The 13,740-nt window shown below is 44.1% G+C and overlaps 1 protein-coding gene across 2 annotated transcripts in view; it reads right to left on the reverse strand.

Annotated features, from left to right (window-relative positions):
• The window catches only part of LOC310793664 (armadillo-like helical domain-containing protein 3), a gene marked incomplete at its 5' end in the record, with an annotated part of 38,798 nt that extends 25,847 nt beyond the window's left edge, over positions 1–12,951 (reverse strand). The window contains 14 exons of one of the 2 annotated variants that reach the window (XM_083655513.1): positions 667–760; positions 2,098–2,173; positions 3,360–3,406; positions 3,609–3,669; positions 4,292–4,335; positions 4,461–4,517; positions 5,732–5,818; positions 5,913–5,987; positions 6,077–6,169; positions 8,868–8,975; positions 9,422–9,568; positions 11,790–11,846; positions 11,941–12,044; positions 12,903–12,951. In XM_083655513.1, the coding sequence (XP_083511639.1) occupies positions 667–760; positions 2,098–2,173; positions 3,360–3,406; positions 3,609–3,669; positions 4,292–4,335; positions 4,461–4,517; positions 5,732–5,818; positions 5,913–5,987; positions 6,077–6,169; positions 8,868–8,975; positions 9,422–9,568; positions 11,790–11,846; positions 11,941–12,042 (1,048 nt within the window). Of the gene's footprint in view, positions 1–666; positions 761–2,097; positions 2,174–3,359; positions 3,407–3,608; positions 3,670–4,291; positions 4,336–4,460; positions 4,518–5,731; positions 5,819–5,912; positions 5,988–6,076; positions 6,170–8,867; positions 8,976–9,421; positions 9,569–11,789; positions 11,847–11,940; positions 12,061–12,902 lie in introns of those variants that run through there. The other variant, XM_083655512.1, reaches the window with a different exon arrangement.
• Between the last annotated feature and the right edge of the window lie 789 nt (positions 12,952–13,740).

The raw sequence follows: 13,740 nt of genomic DNA on the forward strand, positions 1-13,740 counted from the left end.
AGTGGTGTGTTTATCATCAGTGTGTTTGTGCACGTGCATGTGCTGTATGTGCCAGTCAGTGTGTGCGCTCATGGGAAAAGTGAGTGTGAGTCACCATGTTTAGAGGCAGAGCTATGAAAAATACATGTAAAAACACAGCAAGGATCAACTTGCAGAAAAGAGGCAGAGACCCATGATACCAGAAAGCTGTAGAAAGCATTTGCCCTACATTCTACCCTTTCAAGGTGCTTATTAAGAAAAGAGAGGATCAAGAATATTCTCAAACTAATCCATATCCCTTAGATTATATAACACGCATTCCACATTTTGTAATCGTGGTAGCAACAGACAACAATTCTGTTTGAAGGTAAAGCAGCTGTGAAACATCGGGGGAAGCCATACATCACTAAGCCACAAATGTCCTCCCCCCGAAGGCCCTGGTGTCAGACACGCATAAGCTACACAGCCAATCACTGAAGGCCCTGGTGTCAGACACGCATAAGCTACACAGCCAATCACTGAAGGCCCTGGTGTCAGACACGCATAAGCTACACAGCCAATCACTGAAGGCCCTGGTGTCAGACACGCATAAGCTACACAGCCAATCACTGAAGGCCCTGGTGTCAGACACGCATAAGAGCTACACAGCCAATCACTGAATCAAAATCAATCAAGTGTGCGCCTCACTGTCAAGCGAGGGCGGCGTTGTGCCCAGTGGCGTTGTGGGAGTGGTCGGGATCGGGGTCACGGGTGTGGCTGACATGTCGATCTCTGGGTGGCTCTGTTAAGAAACCAAAAGCAGGTGCGCAGAGTCATGAAGGTGTCACTTAATGAATACACAGTTTAGTAGTACGGATGGGACGATATATATATATATATACATATATATATTAATTCAATATACTGTATCACAATACAAAAACAGAATATATATCAGAATATAACAGAATATCATGGAAAAGAAAGATTAACTGTGATATACGCTCTATTTTATTCTGCTATGCTATAAGTATCAGTGGTGGATGAGTTGAGACAATGACCAAATTGCACTAAATCCGACACTGCACATTGTTGGGATACACCCGCCAAGCGTGCGGTAGATCGGACGGACGACGCACACTAAAGCATACTCACATACAGAGATTACTTGCTTTATGGTTTGATACTAATGGCAGCGTAACATGGCAGTGTCAAGCTCCCATGTTGACATGAGATCTATAGATATAAACCACATAGTGAGAAGTCACCTCTCCAACCAGAGGGCGGTGGAGTAGTCTCTTAGAACAGACGAGTTGGCTTCCGCAATTTTCAAATGCTTCCGCCATACCGTCTGTACTTCGTGGGGGAGAATCATGCACCAACCGGAATGGGAAGTAGAAAGGCGGGTTTTCCGCTCATTGGTCCAATCAGAATCCAATATGCCGCATTTTTCGTGGACACACGTGTCGCGATTGGTCGGATTCCGTCGAACTTCCTTCCTGTCTGAAGGTTTTTTTCCCCAACTTCCTTGTGCATGTTCTGGGGGTGTAACGTACAGACTGTATAGCTGCATTCGCCGGATGTAGACGAGACAGTCTGTTTTAAGAGACTAGCGGTGGAGGGGAAGGGTTGGACCTGCAAAACTGCATGCCAACACCCGGGTCTGATTTTTCTTATAGTTATCACTATCAGACATCAGAGATTCCCAGTCTAGATAGAAGAAGGGATTGCGGAAGAATAGAAAATACTTGTGCTAGTTTTTCAGAGCAGCAGGTAGAAAGAGGACAAGAAGAAACAAGGAGGACTGAGGATTTTAAAGTCAAAAGACCACAAAGAAAGGCGCCATGGACTATCAAAACATCAGTGTTACTCAGCAGTAAAGTGCGCCAAATATGACGAAATTCCAGCCTCGTCATAACATTTTCAATTTCCCCAACTCTGAAATCAATGACTGCTCCTATTGTGCTTTTCACACTATGCTGACCTTTACAAGTTTACACAGTCTTTTGTTTTGCGTCCATCTCTTTTGAGAGAAAACACATCATAGTAGAACTAGAAAGTAGTTCCAACTGGGCCATGTTTGGTTGGCACAAATAGACACTTGGAAATGACAAGTGGATAAGAAATACGATATAGTACCTGTGCCAACACAGTGATGAAGTTGCGGTTGAGATGCACGGCTTCATACAGTGCCAGCAGGATCGCCTCATTGGTCCTACAGATGAGAGGGAGGTCAGTGGTCAGAGCTAGCTAATCATTTCATAAAACATCATCTTAAAAACCAGAACACGACTTGAGGCCGAGTTGGGGAACGATTTATGTTTTGATCCAGTCATGCTCAAGAAGCAAGTGGAAGAAGGACATACTGGTGCTTAACATTTAATAACAAGGACATACTGGTGCTTAATATTTAATAACAAGGACATACTGGTGCTTAATATTTAATAACAGCCACGTCTGTGATTCAGCAGCTTTACCACAGCTTTTCATGGTGGTCATAAGTAACTGGAGTTCTACACCTCCGGCACACTTTCAAACCCAATAAGGCTTCAGGAACAACGGTCATGGATTCATTGTGACTTTCACTTTTTTAATTTGCTGTATCATTAACTATTGCTACTAACTACTAATAATTCATATGCCAGAATTAGTTTGCATTATTTCTAATGCTGATAAATGAGTTGACATTCAAGATGTCCACCGGCGGCAACAACAGTGACCCTTGCTTCCTGATGGGGACGGCGGCATATATGCAACTCTGCCATCACTACTTTGTTTTGGTCCTAGAGCAGGTCCAATAGGCAACACCTGAGAGAACATGTGACAGAACATGAGAACACAAAGAGTTTGAAATGTGTGTGAATGAGAATATAATGAACTATTTCTATCAACACTCTTAGTGACCTCGTACTGCCATACGGTCACGATCAACAAGTCAACATTTCCGAATGAGGCCAATCAGTAGCAAGATCAATTAATCAAAATCAAGCTGTTGGTGTAGCAATTATGCGGCCGTTTCAAAGTTTGACCTATGGCAATAGCATCCCGATCAGGCCAGGTTTCATCAACAACCGAGCAGTGGTGTCTGAGATATCATGTTTGAGTTAAAAAAAAAGAAAAAAAAAAGTTATAGCATCCCCATTAGACCAATCACTGTCAATTTTCAAACGCTGCAACACAGTGACACAGTATTGCTTAAAGCACTACAACATGCATTTTCATTTAAACTTTTGTTTCCCTGATGAAATGTTTTATCGTGACAAAACAGAGAATGAGCAAATAATATTGCAGCAGTGATTCTCTGATTTGAAAGAAATGAGCTTCCATCAGAGAACAAGGCACAAGTTATGATCGAGGGGCAAGAACATAAAACATTTGTTCTTAAATAGATATGTACTTACTGTACAGAGAGCTTTTCATCAGCATCTGCTATAAACATGCTGCCCACCTGTGGACAGGAGACGCATTACTCTATCAGTTGTAAACAGGGCTGGAAACCAGTAGTGACCCTGCTATAGGAGGCTTCTATTCAAACTAGACCACAAACCTATACCATAATAAGAAATAACAATATACTCTAAACCAGTTTACTGTCAAATGTAATTAGTTTTGCACATGGGGAGGTGTGAATATGAGGACCAGGATCTTACCATGCTAGTAAAGGTAGAGAAGAAGCCGCCCTGGTTCTCTTCCTCTTTGTCTTTGTACTGCCTAAAAAGGAAAGGAAGGACAAGAGAAGGTCAGGAAGTGGGGAGGAATCAGAAGTGTGAGAGAACGATGAGTAAAGAGCAGCGAGGGAAGGAGCACACAGCAGCAGAGACAAAGTTCCAACATAACGCTTGTACTGTAATCTAACCCGGTTTAACAGCTCCCTCTAATCCATGCTGTATATATATATGTATATGCTGTATATTGTCCCAGGGGAATTTGTTTGTACATAAAAGAATAATTTGGATCAAGCTATCACCCATCATTTTTGCTGTGTCTGTCTAAGCGGGCAGACAAACAAACCTTTTCAAACGGAAATTTCATTTTCAAACCTTGCCTCAGTCGAAACATTACCCACTGCTAAAAAAATAATAAGAAGCTGTCAGATATAATTAACTGAAGTTAAATAAATAAATAATTGAAGCACAGAAATAGAACATTTGTGGTAAAGGTCAAACCGAAACTGATGACGCCAAGGGCCTCAGTGTATCAGACCCCAGGAAGAATAATCGCTGCTTGAGGCAGTGGTTAATGGGGATCTTAAATAAATAAATAAATAAATAAATATCACACTGTAGATTTTTTTTTTTTTAAGTGACGTGGACATTACATTCCTAGATCTCACCTGTTATATTCTGTCAAAGCTTGGTGGACAACCATTCCCATTCCCTGGGAAATAAAAGATATATAGCAATACAATGTTTGACAAGTTGATAGATGTGAAGGCCAAGACTTACATCAGTCTGGCTCTTATTTATTCTGTGATCAAAGAGGATAAATGATAAAACACTCACATCTAGTGTCGGCTCATCATCCACAATGGAGAGCTTCACAATGTAGGGATTCACAGACTGATAAAAGAGAAAGACAACGAAGTTAATGGTCATTAGAATGTAATACATACAATATAGCCATATACAGTCAAGTTCCTCGCCACTGGAGCCACGCAATGCAATGGAATACATTTGTCTCCTGTGTCTCCCTTTCCACTGTCTCTATAGACCAAATCAGCCGGGTCCACCCGCTATGCCGACCACCCGCTATGCCGACCTTAGGTTTAGGCGTGGGGGTGGGAGAGGTTAGGTTTTGGGTTAGGGTCTGGGGGAGGTTAGGTTTAGGCATGGGGGGAGGTTAGGTTTGGCGTGGGGGCTGGGAGAGGTTAGGTTTTGGGTTAGGGTCTGGGGGAGGTTAGGTTTAGGCATGGGGGGAGGTTAGGTTTGGCGTGGGGGCTGGGAGAGGTTAGCTCTACCGACACGCTGCACGCCGCCTCGCTCAGCTGGTTCTGCTTGTGGGCTATCGGCATTGCGACCTGTCGGCACATAGACGCGGCACCAAATCAGCGGGGATGTTTACATTTACTTCCGGTTACCCCTGGTTCCGGTTACCTCCACACAAACTGACGTGTTGAAGACAAAAACAGACAAAGAAGACAAAAATGGTTCATTAGTGTTGTGTTGTTGGGGGTCCAGTGACCATAAAGAGCGGGTCAAGATTTGGGTTATTCTAAATTCCCTCTGCAAAGGGCAAACATGAGCAAAGAGAACTCTGGATTCGGCGGCACAGGCTTACTACAGCTACAACATCCGGGTTCTGAGCTGTGTCCGAGCGGGGTCAGTAGCCTGTCTGTAACGTAACGTTAACGAGTCTGCAAAAAAACAGCGAGTTTGACAGTTGTAAACACACGTTATTAGCTAGCTAACACTACATAAAACAAACACAGAAGAAAGGCTAGATACGTCGGACAAGCATGTTTACCAACCGTTTGAACATTTAAATTGAAAGTAGTCGGCCGAAAACAACGAGAGTTTGACAGAATTTATTTGACAACAGGCAAATTTAAACCTGGCGCCTTCCCGAAGTGGTACCCGGAAGTAAATGTTGTTTACATGGTGACGTCACGGGGATTTGGTCTATAAAACAACAATAAAAAACACTAAATGTGAGTGGACCACCCAAGCTTTAAAACAATGGTTTACTACACCGCCCTGCCGCTCAAACAACCGCATCAACATCCCACTCCTCAGACATGTACAGGTACAAGTGAGAATATGCACACAGGACACACCTCATATTTCCTGTAGTTGACCAGGAGGGCAAGGAGAACCACAGCATCATAACCATGCTGCCCTCTACTGGACACATCTGACAGAATCTGAGAGAGACAGAGAGGGAGAGCAGTGCTGATCAAACTGGGGGCTAGTGGGAGGAAAGATTCTTACAGTGGTTTTGGCAAATTGATCCTTTACCTGTAGAATGGCTTCAAAGATGCTGTTGATCATCACATATTCCAGTATGGTGTTCTGGCTAATATTGTCTGTTACCTGCAAACAAATACATGCGGCTCTTATTTACTCTCCAAAGGCTATCCCCATTAGTTTATATTTCTGTGTTGACGTGTGTTCTGTCTCACCGTCACCAGACACAGCAGCAGTTTGAGACAGAGGCTCTTCAGACTCTCAGAGCCTTCTCCACAAAGAAGACTGTCCAAACTCTCCATCAGATCCTGCAGGAGACAAAAAAGATAAATCAATACGGACGAATACTAAACAAATCTCAAATAAGTTCTCTCACCATTTCCCTCTCCTAGAGAATGTCTCCGTCACCCCCTTCCTCCCCTCACACTGTACCTTCATCCTAAGCTCTCTCTCTCTCTCTCTCTCGCTCTTAGAGAATGTCTCTCTGTCACCCCCTTCCTCCCCTCACACACCTTCATCCTAAGCTCTCTCTCTCTCTCCCCCCTCACACACCTTCATCCTAAGCTCTCTCTCTCTCTCCCCTCACACTGTACCTTCATCCTAAGCTCTCTCTCTCTCCCCTCACACTGTACCTTCATCCTAAGCTCTCTCTCTCTCTCTCTCTCTCTCCCCTCACACTGTACCTTCATCCTAAGCTCTCTCTCTCTCTCTCTTAGAGAAAGTCTCTCTGTCACCCCCTTCCTCACCTCACACACCTTCATCCTAAGCTCTCTCTCTCTCTCTCTCTCTCGCTCTTAGAGAAAGTCTCTCTGTCACCCCCTTCCACCCCTCACACTGTACCTTCATCCTAAGCTCTCTCTCTCTCTCTTAGAGAAAGTCTCTCTGTCACCCCCTTCCTCCCCTCACACACCTTCATCCTAAGCTCTCTCTCTCTCTCTTAGAGAAAGTCTCTCTGTCACCCCCTTCCTCCCCTCACACTGTACCTTCATCCTAAGCTCTCTCTCTCTCTCATAGAGAAAGTCTCTCTGTCACCCCCTTCCTCCCCTCACACACCTTCATCCTAAGCTCTCTCTCTCTCTCTCTCTCTTAGAGAAAGTCTCTCTGTCACCCCCTTCCTCCCCTCACACTGTACCTTCATCCTAAGCTCTCTCTCTCTTAGAGAAAGTCTCTCTGTCACCCCCTTCCTCCCCTCACACACCTTCATCCTAAGCTCTCTCTCTCTCTCTCTTAGAGAAAGTCTCTCTGTCACCCCCTTCCTCCCCTCACACTGTACCTTCATCCTAAGCTCTCTCTCTCTCTTAGAGAAAGTCTCTCTGTCACCCCCTTCCTCCCCTCACACTGTACCTTCATCCTAAGCTCTCTCTCTCTCTTAGAGAAAGTCTCTCTGTCACCCCCTTCCTCCCCTCACACACCTTCATCCTAAGCTCTCTCTCTCTCTCTCTCTCTCTCTTAGAGAAAGTCTCTCTGTCACCCCCTTCCTCCCCTCACACTGTACCTTCATCCTAAGCTCTCTCTCTCTCTTAGAGAAAGTCTCTCTGTCACCCCCTTCCTCCCCTCACACACCTTCATCCTAAGCTCTCTCTCTCTCTCTCTCTCTCTCTCTCTCTCTTAGAGAAAGTCTCTCTGTCACCCCCTTCCTCCCCTCACACCTTCATCCTAAGCTCTCTCTCTCTCTCTTAGAGAAAGTCTCTGTCACCCCCTTCCTCCCCTCACACTGTACCTTCATCCTAAGCTCTCTCTCTCTCTTAGAGAAAGTCTCTCTGTCACCCCCTTCCTCCCCTCACACTGTACCTTCATCCTAAGCTCTCTCTCTCTCTTAGAGAAAGTCTCTCTGTCACCCCCTTCCTCCCCTCACACACCTTCATCCTAAGCTCTCTCTCTCTCTCTCTCTCTCTCTCTTAGAGAAAGTCTCTCTGTCACCCCCTTCCTCCCCTCACACACCTTCATCCTAAGCTCTCTCTCTCTCTCTCTCTTAGAGAAAGTCTCTCTGTCACCCCCTTCCTCCCCTCACACTGTACCTTCATCCTAAGCTCTCTCTCTCTCTCGCTCTTAGAGAAAGTCTCTCTGTCACCCCCTTCCTCCCCTCACACTGTACCTTCATCCTAAGCTCTCTCTCTCTCTTAGAGAAAGTCTCTCTGTCACCCCCTTCCTCCCCTCACACACCTTCATCCTAAGCTCTCTCTCTCTCTCTCTCTCTCTCTCTTAGAGAAAGTCTCTCTGTCACCCCCTTCCTCCCCTCACACACCTTCATCCTAAGCTCTCTCTCTCTCTCTCTCTTAGAGAAAGTCTCTCTGTCACCCCCTTCCTCCCCTCACACTGTACCTTCATCCTAAGCTCTCTCTCTCTCTCGCTCTTAGAGAAAGTCTCTCTGTCACCCCCTTCCTCCCCTCACACTGTACCTTCATCCTAAGCTCTCTCTCTCTCTTAGAGAAAGTCTCTCTGTCACCCCCTTCCTCCCCTCACACACCTTCATCCTAAGCTCTCTCTCTCTCTCTCTCTCTCTTAGAGAAAGTCTCTCTGTCACCCCCTTCCTCCCCTCACACACCTTCATCCTAAGCTCTCTCTCTCTCTCTCTCTTAGAGAAAGTCTCTCTGTCACCCCCTTCCTCCCCTCACACTGTACCTTCATCCTAAGCTCTCTCTCTCTCTCGCTCTTAGAGAAAGTCTCTCTGTCACCCCCTTCCTCCCCTCACACTGTACCTTCATCCTAAGCTCTCTCTCTCTCTTAGAGAAAGTCTCTCTGTCACCCCCTTCCTCCCCTCACACACCTTCATCCTAAGCTCTCTCTCTCTCTCTCTCTCTTAGAGAAAGTCTCTCTGTCACCCCCTTCCTCCCCTCACACACCTTCATCCTAAGCTCTCTCTCTCTCTCTCTCTTAGAGAAAGTCTCTCTGTCACCCCCTTCCTCCCCTCACACTGTACCTTCATCCTAAGCTCTCTCTCTCTCTCTCTCTCTCTCTCTCTCTTAGAGAAAGTCTCTCTGTCACCCCCTTCCTCCCCTCACACACCTTCATCCTGAGCTCCGCCTTGTCGAAACCCATGAGCATGTTGATGATGTCAAAGCCAGACGCCGACTTGTTCTTCTGGTGAACCCCTCGGAAAAGTGCGCACAGAGTCTGGAGAGAGAGGGAGAGAAACAGTGGGTGGGTCTCCATCCACCTGTTTAATGTGCATTTTCAATTTGCGCATTAAAAAACCTGCGGCGTATCGACAAAAGGTAAATACGATAAATGCAGTGAAAACAGATTAAGCGAATTTATAACCAAACTCCATTGAAAAACTATGCAGTTTTAACGGCAGACGACTGCGGGATTACCAAGCGACTCACGTCGTTAGAGTAACTGCTCCATGGATTATGTATGCCGAATTGAAGAGTGGTAATCCATTTTCTGCCTACCTCTGTATAAATCAAGAAACTTGAATACTGCTTGGCGGCTATTCAGCGGCTGGTGTGTTTGCACCGTAAGTCTCATTAGCATGGTTAAGAAGAGGCTCTCGCTTTGATGGTTACACGAGCAATATATCAATAGAAATGTAGGGGTCGCTCCAGAGCTTGGATTACCTGTAGGGCATTGACCACTTTGATTTGGTGCTCCTCTCCCAGAGCCTGAACACAGTGGTGGAACAGAGAGTTGATGTTGTCCTGGATCCGCTGGACCTCGTCCCCGTCCACACTCTCCAGCTTGGACTCCAGGTACTCCAGGTTCACCTGAGGAGAAACGGAGAGACCAAAGTGGGAAGTGAGGTGGAAAGGAGGAAGGGAAAGATGATGTCGGGGTGTATAAAGTGGGGTGGAGGTTGAGCGCGCACAAAAATGGAAGATAAATAGAAGACTTAACTATTATTTGCTCAGATCATATTTTTTTCTTAACTTATCTAATTCCCGTTTAAAAAGTGACCCATATCTGACGTCAGTATAACTGATCTGTACCGCAAATAGTACAGTACATCATTGCTGCTGTCCTCCATCTTTTCAGAAGTGAGCCAAAGCATAGTGACAATAACAGTTATCTGAGCCATGGAGTGTGAGGTAAAAACCACATGAATCATAAGTATCGGATTGAATGTTGCAGATTGGTATTAAATAGACCAGTGTGTGTGTGTGTGTGTGTGTGTGTGTGTGTGTGTGTGTGTGTGTGTGTGTGTGTGTGTTCACACTGCTCTGGGGGGGGAATCATATCTGTGTCACATCCATCTGTAGTGTGAATGTAACCTAGAAAGCATTGGTTGAGCAGGGACACCCTGGAAGGAAGCAGCAGAAGAGGGGAAAATTAGGACTAAACTGAACTCCAATCAAAACACCACCTGAGCTGAGCTGATGGAGTCTTGGAGTACAATCAGCCTCTGCCTCGTCCTCCCCAAAGTTCAACACAGAGCAGATTATGAGCTCTTCTGTCCAGACTGTAATACGTCTTGTCAAAACAGGACCAGCTTCAGCCGACTAGGATGGTGGCAAAGCAGTTTGTATAGGCACTTCCTATACAAACTATCCTGGACTACTTGTCACATTCCTATGCTCTGGACTAATCTATAGGGCATTTGTTTGCACTGTTTGTGATCTGCACATGTCAGCACATTCTCTGCATATCTGTACATACTGTATCTCTGGGAAAAATGTCTGTGTGTACGCTACCTCCATCTCCATCCACAAATATGTTCTGATTATAATAGTGACCGGACATCAATGTGCACATTGTCACTGCTGTGTACATATGGTGCATCCATATGAAGTTTTTTTTAATCCAAATCTGCACAATCCCTACATGTTACGTCTGTAATTTGAATATTTTAAAGTAACAAAATTAAGAACACACATCTACACACCTAAAGACTTTCTGTACATCCGCCCTCCGCAGACCTGCACTCTCTCCCTCACATTTTACATATTTTTCTTTTAGTTTTACGGCTACCATTATGCACACCCTGTTAATGCTGCAATCCATACCTTTTCATTTTTTCATGCATTGAGTTCTACTTAACATATTCTCATGTTGAAACTGAAAAAGATTGAAAATATTATATACATATAACCCTCATTTGCATTTTATTTATTTTGCTATTATTTGATATTTAAGCAATATATCACGAGAGCAAGTGATATAGAAATAGCGGCCTCGTGGGATAACAGTTTATCAGCGGGATATATTCCACAACACACGCTGCTCGAGTGCTATATTGCTTTTATAAAACGGTTTCCAAGTATGATAATATAATAATAATACTATAAGTCCGACTCCGACTGGCATGTCATTCTGATAGAGTCAGTTGAAACACTACTGTAAGGCGGGACCGCAAGAACATGCGGGTGATTTGATTGGATCGTTCTGGAGACTGAAGTTGACATTGGCCAATCCTGGCGCTTGCTGAGTAGCTGAGATTTTTCTGGAAACCCCGACAGGCAGCTCGAGCCGCAGCGCTGCATTCTCAGCGCTTGTTGAGAAGCTGAATGCTCTCTGCAAAGCTGACACCAACTAACGTTACAGGGTTAAATGCGGAGTTAAATGCGGGGTTAACAGCCTTTCTTTTGCAAAGAAGACATTAGCCCGCATCTATTCTTGTACAAAACATCATTTTCTGCGAAGTATTAGTAAAGTTATAAGCGAAGATCGATTCACAAGGATCTGACAGCTGTCTCCGCCATTTTTTTTTCTACGTTGTCATTTGAGGTAAGCCTTATTATTACTCTCTTAGTAAGAGAGTTGCCATGGCAACCAATAACCCATGGCCATGGGTTATTGAACTCGGTTACTGGAATTATACAATGGCTGTGAACCAATCAGATTGCTTGATTTGAGAGAGCCGTTTTATAATCTTATTTATACGCCTTTGATATATCATAGTACTTACTGCTACAGTGGCTCAATTTCTCCACAGAGATTATTCATATAAAGATATAGATAACATATAGGTTTATAGATAATATATATTACCTTCATAAGAAATAACTCATCCCAGAAGCGAGGATTGTTTTTGGCTGGGTCCTCTTTCTACAAGGAAAGAAAACAGGCAGTAATACTTTAGACTTGAACATGGGTTATTATCATACTCTCACTATTTGCCTTCTCCCACTTTAATACTTACTGCAAAGATCTCGTCATACATCAACACCACCTTCTCCTTCAAGGGTTTCTTGGAGGATGATGTCCTCCTCAGCAGCCCTGTCTTCTTCTCCACCTGAGACATGGCTAGGTTTGAGGACATAACAAAAGAAAACATATCATGTCAAACTCTAGTCTCTTTTTCTTGAATACTCTGTTGACCGCCTAGAGTTTTGTCTTTTCATTCGCTTCCAGGGTTCACATCTTCAGCAGGGAAGATGTTTGCCTTAAAGTTTAAACTTCAGCCTCCCTAATCACTACTCCACCCTGCTACGGTTGCTAGCGTTACCTGTCTGCAGTAATACAACTCCTGTCTTGACCTAATACCCCCCAGAGAAAGATTTGAAATAAAAAATACATGATTATCAGTGTGTGGCATCAGCGAAGGTATACCACAACAACCTAAACCTTATGATCAGTCAAGTACAGTTAGGTAATAAGATGGAATAAAAACACAATACTCACATACAGAAACAAACACAAACAATTAATAATGATTAGAGAACTGTTGAGTTGAGTTGGCTCAGCTGGTATTTGCTAGAATTGATGGCACATGCCATGACTAGGTTTGGGTGTGAGCAGACTGCTAACGTTAGCTAATGTTAAGCTAGCATAGCAATATTATGGTCACACTCGCCAGCGCATTTTTATTTACCACATATTTTAGCGTGAATTAGCCGTTAACATAAAGTCACCGTACATAGCGTTAGCGTCTGCTTTTATCTAACGTACATGACAATGTTCTGCTTTAATGCTAACTGCTAACGTTAACCAGCAGCTACTGCAGCTAGCTAGCTCTCAAAACATGTATTGCCTGTCAAGAGAAGAATGTCAACGACGTTAACGTTAGCTACCTAACGTTTGTGTGGACACCAGCACTAACAGCACTTCTGAGCTATGTGATTTAGCTGATATGATTTAGAGCAACGTTTGTCCTTAACTCACCTCAATTGAAGTATTACAATTGAACGTAAAAGTATTTCATGGATCCTTGTCGTGAGAAACTAATAGCACTAGCATCTGCTAGCATTCTGCTGTAGCTAGCTGCTTGTTGTCTACATGGTCTTAGCACCCCACAGATCACAAGCGTGACACTTCCACATGTTAGCTGTGGTAGTCTACATGAAGGTTTAATTACTGTAATCCTCCTCAAAACCTTTAGTAATTTATGAAGTTAGTGTCACACCGAAGCAAGTGTCCTGTTGTTTAGCAAACTCAAGTGTATATCATTAAATCAGATCAGAAAAAGCTTTATTGAGTCATGCTACAGTGTTGCTCACACACAGGCAGGGAAAAATATAAACATTGAGAGACATTAAAAGCATAGGAATAGGTCATAAAACAGGTATGTAACGCTATACAATAAGTCACATACACTATAATCCTCACTATAATGTGTGCTTTTTGATTCTATAATTGCCTGGGATCAGACTTCACACAGTAGCCTACAGAAACTGTAAAAAGATCATGTGATTTATTTGGGTTAAAGTTGTGGACCAGTGATGTCATTCATGCACAAATGACATCACTGGAGGTCCACGACTTACCAGTAACTCAAACAGCTCTCATTAACTGTCAAACTAAATTAACTCCTAAATCAATACGTCTACTTAACACGATTTCAGACGGAAGCCTGTCTTTGTTGTTACACGAACACACTACAACACATGCATGCGGCCACAACACACACTCATGCCGACGGTGGCCAGTGAAATATGTCCTCTGCATTTGACCCATCCAGGCTTGTCCTTTCCTCCGGGGGGCAGGCCAGGAGCAGTGGTCG

Source organism: Poromitra crassiceps (genome assembly GCF_964638095.1).
Source record: "Poromitra crassiceps genome assembly, chromosome: 19".
Lineage (NCBI taxonomy): Eukaryota > Metazoa > Chordata > Actinopteri > Beryciformes > Melamphaidae > Poromitra > Poromitra crassiceps.